The sequence below is a fragment of the Saccostrea cucullata genome, unplaced genomic scaffold (genome assembly GCF_032062105.1).
Source record: "Saccostrea cucullata isolate Sc308-1 unplaced genomic scaffold, CSIRO_AGI_Scuc_v1 ctg956, whole genome shotgun sequence".
Classification (NCBI taxonomy): Eukaryota; Metazoa; Mollusca; class Bivalvia; order Ostreida; family Ostreidae; genus Saccostrea; species Saccostrea cuccullata.
Window position 1 is genome coordinate 215,243 of NW_026927687.1, and position 22,495 is coordinate 237,737.

At 34.8% G+C, this 22,495-nt stretch overlaps 1 protein-coding gene across 2 annotated transcripts; it reads left to right on the forward strand.

The window, feature by feature from the left end:
- The first annotated feature begins 10 nt into the window (after positions 1-10).
- On the forward strand, positions 11-21,045 carry LOC134275226 (calpain-15-like). 2 transcript variants are annotated; one of them, XM_062757493.1, is made up of 13 exons: positions 11-127; positions 6,166-8,072; positions 16,267-16,475; positions 16,604-16,787; positions 17,052-17,196; positions 17,350-17,419; positions 17,881-18,006; positions 18,243-18,404; positions 18,776-18,937; positions 19,257-19,447; positions 19,687-19,841; positions 20,069-20,247; positions 20,524-21,045. In XM_062757493.1, the coding sequence occupies exons 2-13, from the start codon at positions 6,198-6,200 to the stop codon at positions 20,702-20,704; spliced, it is 3,639 nt and encodes a 1,212-aa protein (XP_062613477.1). In that variant the 5' UTR covers positions 11-127; positions 6,166-6,197; the 3' UTR covers positions 20,705-21,045. The 2 variants fall into 2 exon arrangements, with proteins under 2 accessions (XP_062613477.1, XP_062613478.1); XM_062757494.1 differs by lacking the exon at positions 11-127 and adding an exon at positions 364-445.
- Positions 21,046-22,495: the final 1,450 nt, after the last annotated feature.

Sequence of the window (22,495 nt, forward strand, 5' to 3'; positions counted from 1 at the left end):
TGAAAATCATGAATGCATTCCTCCAGGTACTTGAAAGAGAAAATAGAAACAGGTAGATATACCGTGACTTTACGTAAAAAGGTTTGAGCTACAGATTACAAATCTTGTGGAAATGGTTGTTGCAAAAGTAAGTTTTAATTTTGTAATTAAAAAGGTTAAACGGGAAAATAAATATATTTTTTCCATGTTGAAGTTAGTCTTTGGCCTTACTTGGAAAACACAAAATTTCCAAGTACTCTCACAGATTGTCATTTACTCAAATAATAAACTTGAAAGTTTCAAGTTGAATGAAATACATTTTACCATAAACAATGTGTTTAAAGCCTTGTTTTTTTTTAAATTTATTTAATTACCTATATGTACAGTGCTGGCAGTGGCTAAAACCATGACAACCACTTTAGGAATATTTTCTAATAAGATTATCTTCCTAACAACCATGATTTTGGTAAGTGGAGAATTGAACTTTAATTTAAATTTCTCAAGATATATTGCATATATATACATATTCACTGTCCATTTCATCTTCAATGGGAAAAAAAAATTAAAATTGTGGCTCTCGATCAATTCATTTGCCTGCGTGGCACGGTGTCAGTGGTTAGAGCTTCTGCACTAGAATTGTGATGTATGGAGTTGATCCTTACATAGCAGGTTCAAATCCCAATGGGGATGTGGTGACCAGTCCTTCTGATGAGACTGTATAAACCTAGGTCATGTGTCGCAGTAGGTGTGGGCTTGAAAAAGAACTCTCACTACTCAATGACCCTAAGTGCTGGGAATAGGACAAATTTACAGCTCTTTACTGGCAAATGGTGGCATCTCTAAATAAGTGAAAAATTCTGAAAGGGACATTAAACAACCAACATTAACCTCTTTCATTCAATTCACAACTAAATGTACAACTGGAACCACTAAACCACCCAATCCTAATGCAAAACTGACAGGTACAGATCTGTATCATTTTTCTAGACTGAATAATGTTATGTCCCAACTCAGGCATCATTATTGATGAGGCATAATAAGAAAATATATGTTTGTTTATAGAGCTGGGTATCGCGACTGAAAAATCGTATCGCGATATATTGCAATATTATATTTTGTATTGCAATATATCACAATATAAAATTTTTAATAAATTTTGCTGTCAATGTCAATGAAAACACAAACTCAAATTACATGTATTTTTGATATTGCAACTACATAGTCGCGTTGTGTCGGCGCAAGTGGCAAAAGTTTTTTGTGGCAAAAGTACAGAAACAAATATCGGCTTTAACATGAAGGGGTTTCATGTAACAGTTGTGTCTTTTCGTTTCTGACAAGATATATTCTGATCACACTTACGTCGCTTGCCGCCATATTTTACCTTGAAAAGGGCAAATAATTCTTTTTATAACAATTTATAGCATATCGAACCCGAACCGGTATTCACAAAAAAATACCGCGATACGTATTGTGAAGAAAAAAATCGGGATACACCGGTACCGGTAATATCGCACAGCACTATTTGTTTATGGTTACCAAACTGACCCTATTTTAAAGCGCTGACCCAATTTATTTTTCATCATGAAATTCCAGTAACCACTGGCTGATCAGTTTAATTTTACATCATTTTAGTTACATAGTTAATACATAGTCAAACGTATGAAATCAAAATCGAAAGTACAGAAACAATGTTTGTTTCAAATTTGATTACCATTGTGTGGTAGATAATGATATAAGGCACTTAGCAAGAAATAGGTTTATGTTGTCTATTTCCAATATGACAAGCCCCCTAAAAAGGAAAGCACCACACAATGGTAAAACTATTTTTATTTCAATCAATTCATGTGAATTTGTGTGTGTAAAAAAAATCAAAAAACTAAAAGGAAATCCTTGTAACCATCTAACCCTATTCATTTCAGCAAATGAACCTTTTTTTTTTTTTTGTTTGGCCTAAAGTTGATAACAAACAGTAAGATAAAGAATGTGATTCCCCAGCTTCAATGTTTTTGTTTACTTGTGTTACAGAATGACATGACACTATATCATAAAACTGAGCCATAAATGGAATTGATTGGATGCACCCTTGATAAATAAAATATATCAAACAAGATGTGTTTGTGAAACAATATGCGCCTGGCAGCAACAAATTTAAAAAAAATATTTTTAGCATAAAGGTCACATTGAAGGTCACGAGGTCATTGATCTTGGTGTCATTTGAAAGAACTTGGTTAGTGAAGTATGCATACCAAATATCAAGTCTCTATCTTTCATGGTTCAAAAGTTATGGTGAAGGTTCAAAAAAGCTATTTTTAGCATGTAAGACACAGTCAAGGCCACAAGGTCATTGACCTTGGTGTCATGTGAAAGGGATTCATTAGTGGAGTATGCATGTCAAATATGAAGTCTCTACCTTTCTTCGTTCAAAAGTTATGGCGAAGGTTAAAGTTTGCCGTCAAAAAAAGCTATATTTAGCATATAGGCCATAGTCAAGGTCACAAGGTCATTGGCCATGGTGTCTTTTATAAAAGCTTAATAAGTGTTGTATGTATACCAAATATGAAGTCTCTATCTTTTATGGTTCAAAAGTTATGATAAAGGTTAAAGTTTGCAAAAAAACTCTATTTTTAGCATATAGGTCACAGTCAAGGTCACAAGGTCATTGACCTTGGTGTCATTTGATAGAGCTTCATTAGTGGAGTAGGCATACCAAATATGAAGTCTCTATCATTCATGGTTCAAAAGTTATGGCAAAGGTTAAAGTTTGAAGACAAACAGACAAATAGACAGACAGACAGGACAAAAATATATTTTAAAAATGATATATATATCTGTTCCACGTGCCCTTAATTATTAAATGAATTTAAGACACTTGTCACATATAAAAGCTTTTGAATGAATTACCAAGCACTTATACTCTCACTTCCTTTATCTATGTCTGGAGAGTGTTTTTTTTAAATCAAGTAATTGAGGCTTTTAGAATTTTGATACTTGAAATGATATATATTGCATGTATTGTGTTTCAAAACTAAAGGTTAAGGTTTGTAAATTTAATACTTTAGATACATTGTATTTGAAACTATTTGAAAATGATTCTGAAAACTCAAAATCTGAAAATGCAAAAGTTTTTTGGGGGGAGGGTTATTCAAAATTTGCATGCTTGTATCAATTAATTTAAATTGTTAAAAATCTAAAAGCTTTAAAAGTTTGAATTAGAAGTTTGAAGTGAAGTATGACATGTTTTTATTTAACAAAAATATTTCTGATTTTTAAAAAAAATTTCTGTACAACATTTACAAACCCATAGTTTGATCATGTTGATGTACAGAGAAATTATTTTGGAAATTTGAATTTTCAACATTTCATTTTCAAGTATTAAATAAACTAAAATTTTAGAACAAGGTTTTGAATTAAAAGAAAATGAAAGTAAATATTTAATCTTAAAAATTTATCAAATTTCACAATACAAAATCAGCCTTTCACTTAACATAATTTTCAATATTAAAATGTTATCTTTAGAGAAGGAATCCCCCCCCCCCCCCCCCCCCCCCCGATACTACACAAGCATAAAATTATATTTTATATCTTCAATAATTTACAGATGTATGGACAAAGTGCTTTAAAAGTGGCATATTGTGTCCCATGACTTTATGATTGAATGCTGTGGAATTTTTGTGGTCATGGGTTTGATTCCCTTTTGACTTTCCATTTGAATAAGATTAAGTTTCCATTGCCATAATATTTTCTTGTATTTGGCCAATAAATCAATAAAACATATGAGGGATTGAGTTGAAGGTGTAGTGTTAATCAGCTTTAATCAGGTACCTTTAAATTTGCCACCTTAAAGCTTCATTGACCATCAATATACCACTAGCTCGTTGTTAACAGTCCACTGGGTAATGTACTCAAAACAATGAGTCACTCTCTCTCTCATCACTAACTCGCCCTGCCCCCAGTCCATAGTCTGATATCTGTATGATCTGTGGAATTTATCTTTTTGTGGGAGAATGACAGGTAAATTCCTTTGTTTATTTTCATTGACATCATTATTATGCACCTGAACAGGTAATTGGCTCTCACCTGAGATGTGTATTGTGAGGAATTGTGTATTGTGTAGTCAGGTGTGCATTATTTCAGGCTCATGTTGTCAGGAGTTGTATTGCAAAAAGGCATCCTATGATAGATATAAAGAATTATTGACAACTGCACTTACAAAGACACGGTAATCTCTTTATTAATTGAAATTTAATGAGTCTTCAACAGAAGTTGACCTCAGTGAATTTCACACGGTATGTTCAGGGGGGTTCATTGTTTGTGTTTCAATAACAAGGATGGACAAACATTTGTTTTTGCTTTATAAATGCTCTAGTTTGTTTATATAGGTAATTGTTTGGGGTGTAAAATGGACATTATCGCAAGAACTGGAATGTAAATTTTAGCATTGCCTTGGGGGTCCCTCTATCTATTGTGATGCTTGAAGTAAGTAGTGGCATTGTCTTATCTCACCTGTATCATATAGAACAGGTAGACACAGGTAGGCTGGGAAATTCCTGTACACCTGTGGGAGAGATCTACCTGGATAACATGCCTAACATATCCATGTCTAGATGAAATCTCATAGGGTCTGGAATTTCAAGGTACATTTAACTATTTATATATGTATATACATGTACATGTATGATGTAATGCTGCAGCAAAGTGTTTGTTCTATTAATATCCCCTGTCCGATAAGTGATTACCAGACTAATGGAAATTACTTAAAATCATTTCTTTTCTGAATACAAAGCAGCCTAGTTAGTGATTTTGACCCACAAAGATTTTTCTGATTAACATATTTGAGAATGTTCCATCACTGCTTAGAAAGTATGAGATTTCTAGATTTTTTAAGATAATGCCATTTTTTAAATAACTGTTTATCAAAAGAATTTTGCTGACTGTCAGTTTGAAATGTTATCATTATTGCTGTCCCTATTCAGCTGTACAGAGTTGTGAAATCTGATGACGGATTCCTATCTGGGGGCCATCACAATTGGGAGGTGGTCCGTTGATCCCCTTTGTTTTTGGTTACCTATCTGTTCTTTCTTTGTGGACACCTGATTGTTTTTTATTTGGCCCAGAGTCGATACACACCTGTACGCGTCCCTCAGAATACCTACCACATACAGCATTAAAACAATCCAATCTATGATTCCCCGCGATTCCCTGCTAACCAGGGCACCCGTTTTGATGTGTACAAGGTCCACTGGTTAGCATTGATTAGCTTTTATATTCCCATATAATTTCTAACCGCAAAAAAATCGGGTGAAGGTAGAAATCACCCGACTTGAATAGAACTTAAACCCCTCACACATCTAAAAACTGTGTGGTATTTGTTAATATATTCAGATTTACAACATAAACCCCTAAAAGAATGTTTTTAATGATTGATTGCGGGCATGGATTAACAGTTTGTCTAAGTCCTGATCAGTACAATCGTAGAAATCTCAGAGCCTTTAAACGAGTGATGGCCCTGCACCGAGTGGCAGTCTACTAAACAGGTATGATGTGTTTATGTGGGATTGATGATGTGCAGGGCTCTGTGTGAGTGTTATCTGTCTCTCCCGGCCCCCTTTGATGGAGATGACCCATCACTGCCTGCCCAGACTTTGTTAGTCATTATCATTTGTTATTCCCGTGCCATTGGTTTGGGTTTCCGCCTTTGTCCACTCAGTTGAAGGGGACAGACAGACAGGTGCATAGTTAAGCTTTGTTATGACATTCCAATCTCAGTTTGTTCAACATTGTATCTGTATTTAGTCCACAGTGACATGGGATATTTCTGTGTGTGTGTCCTGAATAATCCATATTTCACAACAGCATATTTTAAATCTAAGAAGTTCTAGGATGTGGACAATGGTTTATTTTCAGTGAGAAAAATTTAAATTGTGGTTCTGGATTAATGAAGATTTCTATTTGAAGTTCAAATCCAAGAGTGATAATGCTCAAAGACTTTTAAAGGAAGCCTGATTTTATATATATATATACTTAATTCATATTTAAAAAAAGAATGTTATTGCATTTTACATTTGTTTTATTTGTAATTTTGGATTTTTTGCATATTATGGGTTTGTATCTAAAAGTAAATTTAAAAAAAAGAAGCAAAAACTGAAAAATAAATATTTTAAATTTCAACTATTTAATTTATTTCAGAAAATATTGGAGGGTGATGGAGTGAGGTAGGAATGCATGAACCAATGGAAGTAGATGGAAGTTGGCCGTGTAGCCAGTGTACTCTCACCAACAGTGAGCTCACTAACGTCTGCCAGGCGTGCGGAACGGAACAAACCCCCGCCGTGTTTAACATCAAGGATACCATCGACAGAAGCAAAGGAGCCATCCCCAAAACAAAGGTCAGAAGGTCAAAGCCCTTAACAACCAGACCTTCTCCCCTGGGAGGGCCGGGAACCAGCTCGCAGCAACCGATTCTGGTGGACAGCGACGATGTGGTCGACGATGTGTGGAAATGTGGAAACTGTAACATGAAAAACTCCGGGAAAGTGGAGAACTGCATCAGCTGTAACGAGAATAAATTCAAAGAAGTCATAATGATTAACGACGATGATGAATATGTTGTTAAATACAACCACTGTAAGCCAGATAGTGATGATAAAGTAGAAACTGGTGGATCAGACCAAAGCAGGGATAAAACAAAGGCTGTGATTGGTCAGAAAAGTGAAGATGTTTGGCATTGTCAGAGGTGTACTCTAAAAAATCCAAAAGAGAACAAAAACTGTGAAGTGTGTCATTGTCCACAGGAAATACGGTTACCCACTCTGGATTCTGTGTCTGAGTTTGATGCAGCGAAGGTGGAGTACCCCACCACCAGTAAACGTGGAGAACCAGACGGGATGGAGTGTGATATCGAGGCAGGTGGTGCCACCGCAAGTTCACCACAACCCAAACCCAAACCTGGAGTTAATCCAAACCAAAGAAATAAACTCAACCACCCACGGGCTAAGTCAGATCCAGTGTTTATAGAGGATGGTGTAGAGTGGACTTGCCCTTTGTGTAGTTTTGCTTGTAACCCAAGCTGGAGTCCTAAGTGTACTAAATGTCAGAAGGGACAGGCCCCAGCAGTTGTTCCTGGAGCTAACCAGAGAGTTAAAACTCCAGGGGAAAAATTCCCTGCTATCAACAAGCAGCATTCCCCTCTGAAAAAGGCTCATTCTTCTCCAAGACAATCTCCTGACTCTGGTGATCGTGCAGAGAAAACAGACAAAAGATTCTGGGTGTGTAACCGGTGCACGTTTCACAATCTTGTGACGGAGCGATCCTGTAAGATGTGCGGGGGTCGTAGATCTACGTCAGAACTGGACGCTAAGAACTACTGGAGCTGTGGGAAGTGTACGCTACATAATCCAATCAATAGTGCTCTGTGTGCAGCTTGTGGATTTAAAAGGGAGGCTTCAAACTTGGAGCCAACGGAAATCAGAAGAAAGACACCAGTGTCTGAATCAAAAGTACCAAGGACTTCTAAATCTGCAGATAAACAGGAATCAGAGAAGAAAGTCAGAGAGGATGGTGCTAAAACTTCACCTGACAGTACAGCTAACAGTAAAACGAGTAATAACTTGGAGAACAATAAAGTTAAAGGAAAGGAACTGGAAAAAGAAAAGACACCGAAATCTTCACAGCAGAAGGAAAAGACACCCAAGTCATCGCTGGAGAAAGATAAGACCCCAAAGTCATCGCTGGAGAAAAACAAGACTCCCAAGTCATCACTAGAAAAAAATAAGGACAAAGAAAAGGGAAATAAAAGTCTAGAGAAGGAAAAATCCAGTAAAAGTTTAGAAAAGACCAAAAACAAAAGTCTAGAGAAGAATAACAAGAGTTTAGAGAAAGATAAACTGTGGTCTTGTTCACAATGTACATACAAAAATCCACTGAAAATGGCAGACTGTCAGATGTGTGGCAGTGAAAAATCCCACAGGAAACATTTTGATCCAAATCTCATCACTCTTCTAAGACAGCCAAGCTCCCTGATGGAAGATGTCCGAAAAATCGAGGAAAACGAGGCCCTAGAACTATGGCAACACATCACTTTGTTCTGTAGACAGGTAGGTGTCTAGTAACACATCACTTTGTTCTGCAGACAGGTGTCTAACAACACATCACTTTGTTCTGAAGACAATTGACTAGTAACACATCACTTTGTTCTGTAGACAGGTAGGTGTCTAATAACACATCACTTTGTTCTGTAGACAGGTGACTAGTAACACATCACTTTGTTCTGTAGACAGGTGTCTAGAAACACATCACTTTGTTCTGTAGACAGGTGACTAGTAACACATCACTTTGTTCTGTAGACAGGTGTCTAGAAACACATCACTTTGTTCTGTAGACAGGTGACTAGTAACACATCACTTTGTTCTGTAGGCAGGTGACTAGTAACACATCACTTTGTTCTGTAGACAGGTGACTAGTAACACATCACTTTGTTCTGTAGACAGGTGACTAGTAACACATCACTTTGTTCAGTAGACAGATATCTAGTAACATATCATTCTGTTATGTAGACAGGTAGGTGACTAGTAACACATCAATTTGTTTTGTAGACAGGTGTCTAGTAACACATTACTTTGTTCTGTAGACAGGTGACTAGTAACACATCACTTTGTTCTGTGTACAGGTGACTAGTAACACATCACTTTGTTCTGTAGACAGGTGTCTATGTTCAGGAGACAGGTGACTAGTAACACATCACTTTGTTTTGTAGACAGGTAGGTGACTAGTAACACATCACTTTGTTCTGTAGACTGGTGACTAGTAACACATCACTTTGTTCTGTAGACAGGTGACTAGTAATACATCACTTTGTTCTGTAGACAGAGATGTATGTTCAGTAGACAGATGACTAGTAACACATCACTTTGTTTTGTAGACAGGTAGGTGACTAGTAACACATCACTTTGTTCTGTAGACAGGTGACTAGTAACACATCACTTTGTTCTGTAGACAGGTGACTAATTACACATCACTTTGTTCTGTAGACAGGTGACTAGTAACACATCACTTTGTTATGTAGACAGGTGTCTAGTTACACATCACTTTGTTCAATAGACAGGTGTTTAGAAACACATCACTTTGTTCTGAAGACAATTGACTAGTAACACATCACTTTGTTCTGTAGACAGGTGACTAGTAACACATCACTTTGTTCTGTAGACTGGTTTCTAGTAACACATCACTTTGTTCTGTAGACAGGTGACTAGTAACACATCACTTTGTTCTGTAGACAGGTAGGTGACTAGTAACACATCACTTTGTTCATTAGACAGGTGACCAGTAAAACATCACTTTGTTCTGTAGACAGATATCTAGTAACATATCATTCTGTTATGTAGACAGGTAGGTGACTAGTAACACATCAATTTGTTTTGTAAACAGGTGTCTAGAAATACATTACTTTGTTCTGTAGACAGGTGACTAGTAACACATCACTTTGTTCTGTAGACAGGTGACTAGTAACACATCACTTTGTTCTGTAGACAGGTGTCTATGTTCAGGAGACAGGTGACTAGTAACACATCACTTTGTTCTGTAGACAGGTGACTAATTGCACATCACTATGTTCTGTAGACAGGTGACTAGTTACACATCACTTTGTTATGTAGACAGGTGTCTAGTTACACATCACTTTGTTCTATAGACAGTTGACTAGTTACACATTACTTTGTTCTGTAGACAGGTGACTAGTTACACATCACTTTGTTATGTAGACAGGTGTCTAGTAACACATCACTTTGTTCTGTAGACAGGTGACTAGTAACACATCACATTGTTCTGTAGACAGGTAGGTGACTAGTAACACATCACTTTGTTCTGTAGACAGGTGACTAGTAACACATCACTTTGTTCTGTAGACAGGTGACTAGTAACACATCAGTTTGTTATGTAGACAGGTGACTAGTAACACATCACTTTGTTCTGTAGACAGGTGACTAGTAACACATCACTTTGTTCTGTAGACAGGTAGGTGACTAGTAACACATCACTTAGTTCTGTAGACAGGTGACTAGTAACACATCTCTCTGTTCTATAGACAGGTAGGTGATTTTGTAACACATCACTTAGTTCTGTAGACGGGTAGGTGACTAGTAATACATCACTTTGTTCTGTAGACAGGTGACTAGTAAAACATCACTTTGTTCTGTAGACAGGTGACTAGTAATACATCACTTTGTTCTGTAGACAGGTGACTAGTAACACATCACTTTGTTCTGTAGACAGGTAGGTGACTAGTAACACATCACTTTGTTCTGTAGACAGGTGACTAGTAACACATCACTTTGTTCTATAGACAGGTGACTAGTAACACATCACTTTGTTCTGTAGACAGGTGACTAGTAACACATCACTTTGTTCTGTAGACAGGTGACTAGTAACACATCACTTTGTTCTGTAGACAGGTGACTAGTAACACATCACTTTGTTCTATAGACAGGTGTCTAGTAATACATCACTTTGTTCTGTAGACAGGTGACTAGTAACATCACTTTGTTCTGTAGACAGGTGACTAGTAACACATCAATTTGTTCTGTAGACAGGTGACTAGTAACACATCAATTTGATCTGTAGACAGGTGACTAGTAACACATCACTGTGTTCTGTAGACAGGTGACTAGTAACACATCACTGTGTTCTGTAGACAGGTGACTAGTAATACATCACTTTGTTCTGTAGACAGGTGAATATTAACACATCACTTTGTTCTGTAGACAGGTGACTAGTAACACATCACTTTGTTCTGTAGACAGGTGACTAGTAATACATTACTTTGTTCTGTAGACAGGTGACTAGTAATACATTACTTTGTTCTGTAGACAGGTGACTAGTAACACATCTCTTTGTTCTGTAGACAGGTGACTAGTAACACATCACTTTGTTCTGTAGACAGGTGACTAGTAATACATCACTTTGTTCTGTAGACAGGTGACTAGTAATACATTACTTTGTTCTGTAGACAGGTGACTAGTAACACATCATTTTGTTCAGTAGACAGGTGACTAGTAATACATCACTTTGTTCTGTAGACAGGTGACTAGTAACACATCTCTTTGTTCTGTAGACAGGTAAATTACTATTTTAAATGTTTTGAAGACATAACTACTCAACAATTCGTCATCCATGAATTGACATACCCAATAATACAAACAGTATTATTCTTATAGTTAATAAGAATATATGTACATATTTTTGGTATTGTAGGAATTGTGAATTATTAATAGTGACACATGTAGAAATTATGTGAGTTTTTAGTATTGATTAATTTGATTGTACCAAAGTGCCAAACTACTCTAAAGTCATAAATGATCTCCCATAACCATGTTAAACAGAGTGCATGGCTATTTTCTGAGTGAAAATTCTGGAGAGTGTAAATGTATAAATGAATGTTCTCAGTCGGTGACAGATGCAATCAATTTTAAAATTAATAAACCCTGAAAATTAACATATAAAAATCAGAGAGCAGTATTTGTATACTGGTATAGGCATGCTAATTAGATGATGTGTTAAATTTTGAGCACTCATTGCATAATTTGTACAGTTTGTTTAAAAATGTATTAAAGCTTACATTTATATGTTAGCATTTAAAACGTTTATGCCACTGATTGATGTATTTTAGTAAGAAGAAAGAAATTGTATACTAAGCTAAATAAAGCATCCATTAGCAGACTCCGTAGGTTTTTTAAAATCTGTTCAAACAGTATAATCAGAATTAGATATTCTAGAAATTAACAATGAATGCATCTATATATTCCTGTATAAATTACTTTACAAATCAACACACTGTCATTTATCTTGTCAAAATGGCAGCATACATGATTGCTGTCCACTTAAAAATTAAAAAGGCAGAAAATCAGAGTTTTTAAGCCAAACATAGAACAAATACCCTTGAGAGTTGAGAGAATATTGACTTATTTTTGCCGGTTAAGCAAACTTAAATCTGTAATTGAGGATCATTTAGTTTGACAATTACTCTTGTTTGGGTAATGATCGCATTATTTCTACTCCAACGAAACTCGGGCGTTTAAAGCCGTAGGAGTGGTGCGTGTAAGGATAAAATTGTCTTGACTTTTCAGAAGAGTGATCATAACTTGAATTTCTCAATGAATTTGTACAATTTATGCCCAATGATCAAAGAGAAAATAATTTCCTAAGTATTTTGATTTTTGAATGCATTTGTCATTTTTTATCTACCTTATAGATTTAATTATTGGGAATAGACATTTATAACCAAAAGACAAGCATTCCTTAACATTTAAGCTGAAATGATAAAAAAAAAAATGTGTGATTTATTTATTTACAACTTATTTATGTTTTTTCACATATGAAGCAGCATGAAAAAATTACATTTTGAAGGTTGAGTGCTTAAACACTATAAAAAAAAATTTCCCCTGATATACAGGTATATATATATGAATCTAGCTTTCTGGAAGATTCATTATTGAGTTAAATGATATCCATGTTTAGAAAAGGAAGACGTTTTTACCAACATACCATGCATACAGAAAATATCTACATGAAACATATCACAGAAAATGTATTGACAGTTCTAATACATATGTCAACTGTCAAGAATGTCAACTGATATAAAATAAGTATTGGACTGAACCACAACTAGTCATTATGTTTGCTAAATGTTACTGTTGATAGAGACTACCTGGGATGAAACAAGATCATCTGTAGCCATTCACTGAAATCTCTCTAAGTATGATACAGATATAATCTCTATTGTCCCATTATCAACAAAGTAAATTCACATGTAATTGATATTTACTAGAAGTCATTCATACCCTTGGGAAATATTAAAATGGAATGTTTTTATGGCAAACAACCCCTGCGAAATGATATTCATGATTTTAAGAACCTTTATGAGTTGTTCATAATTGTTCATGAATGCTTCTTAAAGGATTCTTAACAGGTTCATAAAAGTAGTTCAAGAATAAAATTCATGAAAACATTCATAATTCATAGTTCATGAACAAATGATGAACAAATATGAATATTGGTAATTTTCAGTTTAAAGAAAAAACTTAATAGTTCAAGGTGATGAATGTTCATGAATTTTCATGAAGACTAAAAATTTAAAAATAATTGTCACAAAAAATCGCCAGAAAACACTCATTACTCCCATAATACAACTTTTGCATGCAAATGCAATTGTTGAACAAGCCCCTGATTTAATTAATAATATGCTTTTGTTTTGATTTTGAAAGTATGGGATCAGAGCCGAGTAGGGGAACATAAGATGTTAAAATCATATTTTCTACTCTATCTAACTGATAACTTAGATTCTTCAGGATAATAAAACTCTGTTATGAACTGTCTAGAAGGGAAATTGTAATATTAAATTATGATCGTAATTTAAAAAACACTGCATCAATATTGACAGCATATTTTTCTCATATTGAATTACTAATGTTTCTACATCATTTAAATTAGCCAGCTATATTAATATTGTGCTTTAAATTATCTCATTTTTCACGACACAACTTTGTTCGACCGAATTTTCTCTATTTGTCAAACTTTTAACAAGTTGTAAGAAAATGAAACAGACTTACAGTCTAGGAAAAATTTCATAATCTTCGTAAAAACGTATCATAAATTTATTGACAACTAAAAAATTATATCTCTTTTCCTTACTGTACCGTAACATTCTTGGGTCGAAAAGCTTTATATTTTGTTGCAGTTATAAATCACATTTTTCTATCCATCGTGTGTAAATGATACAGCACAGGCTGCATGGTTGTGAAGAAGCTATGACATGAACCACATTCGTATTTTGTAGTCTATTTTCCTATACACTTTCATAGCTCAGGGTACTCAGTTTGAGGGCGAGTGGTTCCAAGAGATATTTGTTGTCCTCTGATATGGAGGCGGCCATACTTCAATACGAAACTATGGCTCTACAGGTATAATGTAAAAAATCCAATTCAATAAATGATATAACTTATATCAATTCAAAAAAATTAATTTCAGTGAAAAATCATTCCGATAGTATTTGTTATTTTTTGTTTAACAAAAATCTTGGCATTTCGAAACTATTTCTTAATTAGTTCTGCATTACACTTTTTAAAAGGCGCAAACTTTGAAACGCGCGAGAGGTTGGAAAGTGAATCGGTAGAGTGGGAGGATTATTAGCGTAGATCTAGTCATTCTTTGTCAACCTTTGGAGAAAATTACAGAATACGAAGAAGGAATATCCAGAGGATCAATTTACTTCATAACTGCAGATATTAGTGGTGAGTTACAAAAAAATGGAGGCAATCGAAGAATCTGTGAGATATTTGTCAAGATGTTACTGTCTATTTGTAAGAGTTCAGTTATGTCCTTTTTAATGAAAATTTTGTCAAACTTTGTTATGAGTAAGGATCCAACCAAATTACGTTACATTTAATAATTAAAGATTGAAACATTCATCCTGTTCACCTATAACATCTTGAACATGGGGGGGGGGGGGGGGAGGGGAACAGGCTAAAATCCCCCGGGGGAGGCTTTAAAATATGGCATTGCCTATGATGCAGAATTAAATGAAACAAATATGCAAAAAAAAAAAACCAATTAAGTCTTAAGTTTTCACATTTATGAGCATTTTCAGAAAATCTTTGTTCTTGTAGGGAAAGGAGAAGCAGTTCACAGATAATGTTGAGGAGTTGAGATCAGAAGATTAAAAAACTCTGGCTGTCCCCCCCCCCCCCCCCCCCCCCCCCCCCCCAAAAAAAAGGAATATAAAAAATCCAGGCTCTTGAAGAAAAACAAAAGAAAGGAATGAAAATATGAATCGTAATCGATCAAAGGATCCAAGTGATGAAATTTTGAAAATTCCACAGGGAAAGCCAGTAAGATATTTTTATTTGACCACCTCTGCTCAAAATCCTTGAAAGCCCTTAGCTGATGCCCTAATTGCTGAACACACTTTTCTGCAAGACAGTGAGACTTGGATTAAAAATCATTCCATTTTAGGCATACACTTTGAAATACGCTGAATATTTAGGAACCCACTTTCCTCTTGACCAAGTAAGGTTAAGGATTCTGCAAAGAGTCGCGTTTGAATTGAAATTTTTCATAATTTTACTAGGAATGAACTACATAATTTATTAATTATCGTTATCACTTATCAGAGTTGTTCACTTGAACAAAGATTGTTTATACCATGATTGGAAAACAAAAATTCTGTGAAATCTTTCAAGATGCTATTAAAATATTTTCTTTTACAGTTTTTCATTTTGCATAACTTATTACATCTTTGCTTACAAAAAGCAAGAACATTCATGAATAGTTCATGAACATTTCTAAATAACTTTTACAAATTATTCATGAATAGTTCATGAAAATGCATTGAACCTATTAATATCATTCATGAACTTTTCTTGAAAGTTCAAGAATATAATTCATGAACTTTTCTTGAAAGTTCAAGAATTATTCTTGATCATTTTGCAGGCATTTAAAAAATCCAAGTTTGTTCATGAACAACAAATAGTTCTTGAATATTCTTGAACTTAGTTTTCATGAATAAAATCCATGAAATCATGAGTGTCCAATTTTAACTTCATGGGATCTTCATGAACAATTCATGAGCTGATTCAAGAATATAATTCATGAACTTTTCTTAAAAGTTCAAGAATTATTCTTGATCATTTCGCAGGGGAAACTCAGAACATTTGCTTTATAAACTGCCCCCATGCTTTTGACATCATCATTTTGAAATGTTAGGTATAAAAATCATTTAAACTTCAAAAAGTCATTTTGTACTGAAACATAGCCATATAATATCCCAATTGATTAGATTTTATATGGAATATACTAGAAGAGAAAGGCATTAAAATATGTCTAGCTTTCAATAACAAGATCTTTAAAAAATGATGCTTTGTTTATAATAATTAAATATTGAATTTTTGGCAGCTAGTTCATATTCTTTTATTGTATCATTGAAAGGTAGCTTCAGATTTTTTTTTTTTTTGCTTCCCTTAGAAGATTTAAGTAGGAAAGATGTGGATACATTTTGTTTTTCAAAATTTTGTTTAAATTTTTGACTTTGAACTAAAAAAGGACAACAACAGAAATTTCTCTATTTTAACATTTTATGTTCAAAGAATTTTAGACAATGAAGTTTTCATCCAAAGCTCATGTGTTTATATATCTATTCATTAACAAAACATCAAAAACCATCAGAAACACTGAATATATATCTATACATTTGTAAATTCTAAGAGAAATGCTCTGAGTAAACCTATACTATCTATAATTCAGCACAACGACCATTTTGTGGATGATTCCTTTCCTCCAATTCCAAATTCTGTCTTTATCAATGAGGACAAACCCTTCACAAAGACCCCCATCCAATGGCTACGACCGACGGAAATCGCCACATCTCAACGGGGAGACGAAAAGGTCAAATGGGCAGTGTGTAGGACGCCTCTACCAGACGACATCTCTCAGGGACTTCTGGGAAACTGCTGGTAAGTACGGAGTCACCGATTGGTTATTTATCTCTCAGGGACTTCTGGGAAACTGCTTGTAAGTACAGAGTCACTGATTGGCTATTATTTACCCATTGCTTATAATTTATATTTCTTCTTTTCTTCAGGTTTCTGAGTGCCTTAGCGGTTTTGGCGGAGCGTCCTGAACTCGTAGAGAACATCATTCTGACTAAGGACTATTGTCCACAAGGGGCCTACCAAGTCCGCCTGTGTAAGGACGGGAAATGGCAGATTGTCCTGATTGACGACCTGTTACCATGTGACCACCACAAACGACTCGTCTTCTCTCAGGTCAGGGACTGTATGGAATTTATAGGAATCAAGCTCTCCTTAAATCAGCTGGCTTACTATTTCAATGATTTTTTTTAAAATGTAAAAAATTGTTTTTGTTGTGATAATTTTGAAGCGTTATCATCAGTATTAATTAATGGAAAAAAATTATCTAGAAGAACTGTTGTAACAAGCCTGAATCTGATATTTCAGTGACTTCTTCATCTTCTATTTTTTTGCACATGACCAGTCCTATATTTTATATGTTACATGTTCTCCTTGTAGGCCAAGAGAAGACAACTGTGGGTGCCTCTGATAGAGAAGGCTATGGCTAAGTTACATGGCAGCTATGAGAGCCTGGTAGCAGGGAAGTGTATAGAGGGTCTGGCTACCTTAACAGGTGCCCCCTGTGATAACATAGAACTTCAGCGTAAGCATCAAAGGCCAAAAATTAAACATATTTATTTTATGAAGAAGTACATGATATTTCTTCAGCTATGTAAAAAAAGCAATATTATAACCATTGCTTTTTAAGAAAGTCATTGTAGATATACTGAGTGTAATTTTGAGATTTTATTTCTAGCTGGACCACAGAAAGAAGACATAGATCCTAACTTAATCTGGGCCAAACTTCTCAGCTGTAGGGAGTCAGGGTAGGTGTTATAACTTAATCTGGGCCAAACTTCTCAGCTGTAGAGAGTCAGGGTAGGTGTTATAACTTAATCTGGGCCAAACTTCTCAGCTGTAGAGAGTCAGGGTAGGTGTTATAACTTAATCTGGGCCAAACTTCTCAGCTGTAGGGAGTCAGGGTATGTACTCTGTAAAAGTTTTTTTTATTTTAAGATTATAATGTTACTTCTTTAGAAAACATAAAGGCTTTATCTCTTGAAAACTCCTAAAAGCCCTTTCTTTGAAACCTTTCTCAACTCTAGCATAATAAGAACTTGTAGAAACTACTAGACCTGTTTTCTAATAGATTTTTAAAAGCTCTGTCCATAGAAATTTGAGAATTTTTCTAATGAATTATGGTAGATAGATGCATAAATCCCATGAAATAATCCTCTGAATTTTAATCAGGATACTTTCAGTACTTTGATTATTGGTTTATTTATAGATTTCTGATGGGGGCCTCCTGTGGGGGAGGTAACATGAAGACAGAGGACAAAGTTTACGAGGAGAAAGGACTGCGACCTCGACACGCCTACTCCATTCTGGATGTCAAAGACATTGATGGAAATAGGTACAGTCACATAAGTCAACAAAAATGTAGTTGTAGTTTTCTTTCAAATAGGTGTAAAAAATGTAACTACTATGAATAAAAATAAGTATATAATACTCTTGGTTATCTTTTATTTTTTCACAAAGAAATGTTAACTTTTGCTGATGACATTAATTTTGACCTATATTTATAAGTCAGATGAGAACTCTTTTTTTGTAGTTTAATTCTAGTACTCAATGTTTTCTGATCCTGCACAGGTTGTTAAGGTTACGTAATCCTTGGGGGCGGTTCTCTTGGAATGGGGATTGGAGTGACAACTCGACTAAGTGGGCCAACATTAGTAGCCGGGCCAAACAGGATCTGATGTTGTATGGGCACACATCAGGCGTTTTCTGGATATCACTGGAAGATGTTCTCAAGTACGATATAAACTCTTCTCTCTTCTTATCTCTTTTTATGTTACAGTTTGAGTGTATGAGTTTCTTGATTAAATATTTAAAACTTTTGTGTCACACTTATTCATGTAATTACATGTGGAATACAAGCTCCCCCTCCCTGTACATTTTAGTAAAATTTTCCAAAATTTGAAATTTCTTCTCATTTGCTTTTCCGTATAGCTTTAATTTTTCCTACTTTTAAATCCAAAAGGTAGCACATTAGTCTTATTGAAAATTGCTACATGTATTTTTTTTTTTTTGTTTATTAACAAATTATGTATATTAAAACGTGCAGTTATACTTAAATTTTACACAAACAACCAATTAAAATATGTGATACTTGTTTTGTTTAGATACTTTGACAGTGTGGATATTTGTAAGGTGCGTCCTGATTGGAGGGAGACTCGAGTGGAGGGGACATTCCCAGCCAATGCCAGAGAGGTTTTCAAAATGGTCAAGTTGACTGTGTTCTATACCACAGAGGTGGAAGTGGGTGTGTTCCAGGAAGGGGTCAGGTAGGTTACTCTATACAGTAGAGATGAGGTCATGGGGTGATATGAGAGTCCTGATGGTTTTGAAACCAGCAAGACTTGTAACCTTTAAAAGATGGTTCTATAAATTAAGACCTTAAAAATATTTTTTTTAATAAAAGCAGTAATCTTCAGTTGACATTTTTTTTATTCATTATCTTTGGAAGAAGGAAGAAAGATTTGTAGAATAATTTGTGATGGGATATTTCATATTTACATCTGTAACTTGTGTAAAAAAGCCGAGATGTTTTTACAGTAGAACAGCCCATATTTCACTGACCTTTACCTCTATTTCCTTTTACAGGAGCAATGACAACAAAAACCCGGCTGACCTTTGTGTACTGATACTCAGGGATTCCCCTAATGGTGTCCAGGCGTTTGGCCCCCTGGTGGCCTGCAGTAATCGTCAGATTAAGAGTTTTGTGGGATGTAACACCATGCTGGAACCCGGGGAATATGTGGTCCTACCTCTGGCTTTCAATTTCTGGACTTTGTGTAAGTATACATAGGTAATAATGATTCATCATGAATCAGTAGAAATATCAACTTGATATTCACATATCTATTTATTGTAAATGTTCTGTATTTTTAGCTATGAATCCACATAGCATTATAGCTACATTTTGCCTGTCTCGTTATAAGTACATACAGTGTATCCTCTATTATAGCTACAAGCCCACAGAGTGATACAGCTATGTACTGTCTTATTATAAGAATGTGTCCTGTATTTTTAGCTACGAAGCCCACAGAGCGATACAGCTATGTGTTGTCTGTCCACAGTTCTAAGGCAGTCATGGTGGAGGAGATTGAGACAAGGACTCAGAAATACGAGTACACCCTCGCTGATGCTGTCATACAGCTGGCTCTGGCCAAGGGAAAACAGGAGGGGGTAAGTATAAGTGATATCTGTGTAGATCAATTGTGAGAAAACATGGGGGATATAGATGTATAATCAACCAAGGGGGAAAAAAGCTGATTTAAAAGAGTTCAAAATTGTATGTTTTTGAAAAGTTTCTGTACCTTAGAAACAATCAAGTCTGCAGGTTGATAAGTATGTTAAACAAAGAGGCCAAAGGCAAGAACAGCTGTAATAGTGGTTGACATTTCTATTTTTAGGTACGGGATACCGTCTCAGTGTATTCTCTGATGCATGGTTGGTCTGGTGGTTTGTTTGTGGTGGAGAATCGCTGTAGTGACCGCAGTCTGCATATGAAGTGTGATTGTGTAGACAGTGCCAATGTGGTGTCCACTCGCGGTAGTCTCACCACACTAGACTCCATCCCTCCACTACACAGGTAAGTATTACAGACAGTGGTAATGTGGTGTCCACTCGCGGTAGCCTTTCTATGCTGATAAACTGAAACCTCATTTACACCAGATTTTGACACTAGTATACAGAGACCTAAAAAATTTTTTGATAAATTTATCTTTGGTTTAGCTAGAATTATGAAATGATCAATTTGACACTGGCTTTTAAAGTAAATTTTTCTCACCAGACAAGTGATTATGGTGCTGTCTTATTTGATCACTGACATTCAGTAATACATAATGAGATCTATTTTCTTCACCAGACAAGTAATTATGGTGCTGACTCAGCTGGAGAGAAGCGCATCCTACCACCTCTCTCGCCGCCTGATTCACCGCATGCACTGGTCAACCACAGGACTTGCTGACTGGGCAGCGGCAGGAGTGAACCATGATCCACCGCTGACACTCCACGTGGAGGGACTCCATGCTCCCAGGCCATTATAAACCACATGCATTCCATGTAGAGGGACTCCACGCTCCCCGGCCTTTATGAAGAAAAAGAACATCAGTTACATCATTCCCGATCTTAGCTGACAAAAAGAACTGAATGTTTTATTTTGACCATTAAAAAAAATGTCCCTTCAGGTTCTTGAAAAGAAGGGTCATTTAAACTATTGAGGCCTTATTTATTCCAATCATTTCTTGTAATTTCATTTCACATTAAGACTACCATTATTGTCTGTTGACTCTAACAGCTTGTTGAATCTATGAAAGATTCTATTCCGATCAGTCTGTATAAAGAGATCAAAATTAGTGGGAAATTATTTTAACCAAAAGTAATTTTTTATAAAAATAACATAGTCTACTGGGATCAATTAATTTTTGCAACACCTTATTTTCGCGATATAGTCATTGACTCTTGATTATCGAGACAAAATTTTAATTGTGGTTATTTTATATAATCTTAAGGAATACTATTATATGCATAAATTTTCCTGTCTTAAAAAGTGATTTACAGTATATTCTTTCTTAATTCCAACAGATGTACAGTAATTTAAATTTCCATATACAGTAAAGTAAATTGAATTTATGGTTCAATAAGATTTTTTAATCAGCTTGGTATAATTATGATTTTTTATGTAAAACACACATCCCATTTTCAAATTTCAAGCAGCACTATCAACTAAAGACTTACATTGTGTGTAGAGATTTTTTTTTGTGGAAAAGTCTAGAACATTTATTACATTTGTTTATATGTGTGTGACAGATTTTGTTGAAAATTATAAGATGATTTTCAGAAGAGGTTGTTTATGCCATTATGTTCTACATCACTGATGAAGAATACTTGTTAGATATTTCATTTTTTGTCTTTAACTGTCAGTATTTCACCAAAGAGCATTATTATTGGTTGTGACCATTCTAATGTAAAGATTGTGCATTAATATATTTTTGTCCTTTCATCATGTTCATGTGTAATATTTTGTTTGGTCTATATTTATATATGTCTGGGGGCCAAATAATTTCCACTGTTGTATCTCAGTTACCATGGATACTTACATTTTCTTTGTTATATAATTCTGCTAAGATTTTTTTTTTTGTGCGTTCCAGAAGTAACTTGTAAATGATTACCTTTTTCCTTAAAGCACTGTTTATATCTGTCTTGTAATATTATCAAGATAAAAGATACATTATTGCTAAGCATGCAGATTTCATTTACATGTATAACAGTATATAATAGCATTTTACTTTTTGTCAGGGAGATTAATAATCTTTAAGTTGTGAACAATTTGTAAATATTTTTTTAAACGTCAAATGCATGCATTGTGCACGATATGGCATTTTATGTTATACAAAATATTATATGTTTCTCTGAATGATTCAGCCAATGAAATTGCTTGATACAAGTGAAATCAAATTATTATCAAGATAAAAGATACATTATTGCTAAGCATGCAGAAATCATTTACATGTATAACAGTATATAATAGCATTTTACTTTTTGTCAGGGAGATAAATAATCTGTGTGTGTGTGAACAGATTTGTAATATATTTTTTTAAATCAAGTTTAATTGGCATGCTTATGGTGCAGTATATGTAGCATTTTATATTGAACATATATATCAGTATATATACTGTATATTTTGTTAATAGATATTTGATACAATGGTTGTTTGTTTACCATGTGTAAGTTAATGCATTAAGTGGCATTTAATAAGATCAATGTGACAATACGTCTACCTCCAATGTAGGTCTGATTTCTGTGAAAATTTTTCAGAAAAAAAGATACTCTTTGTG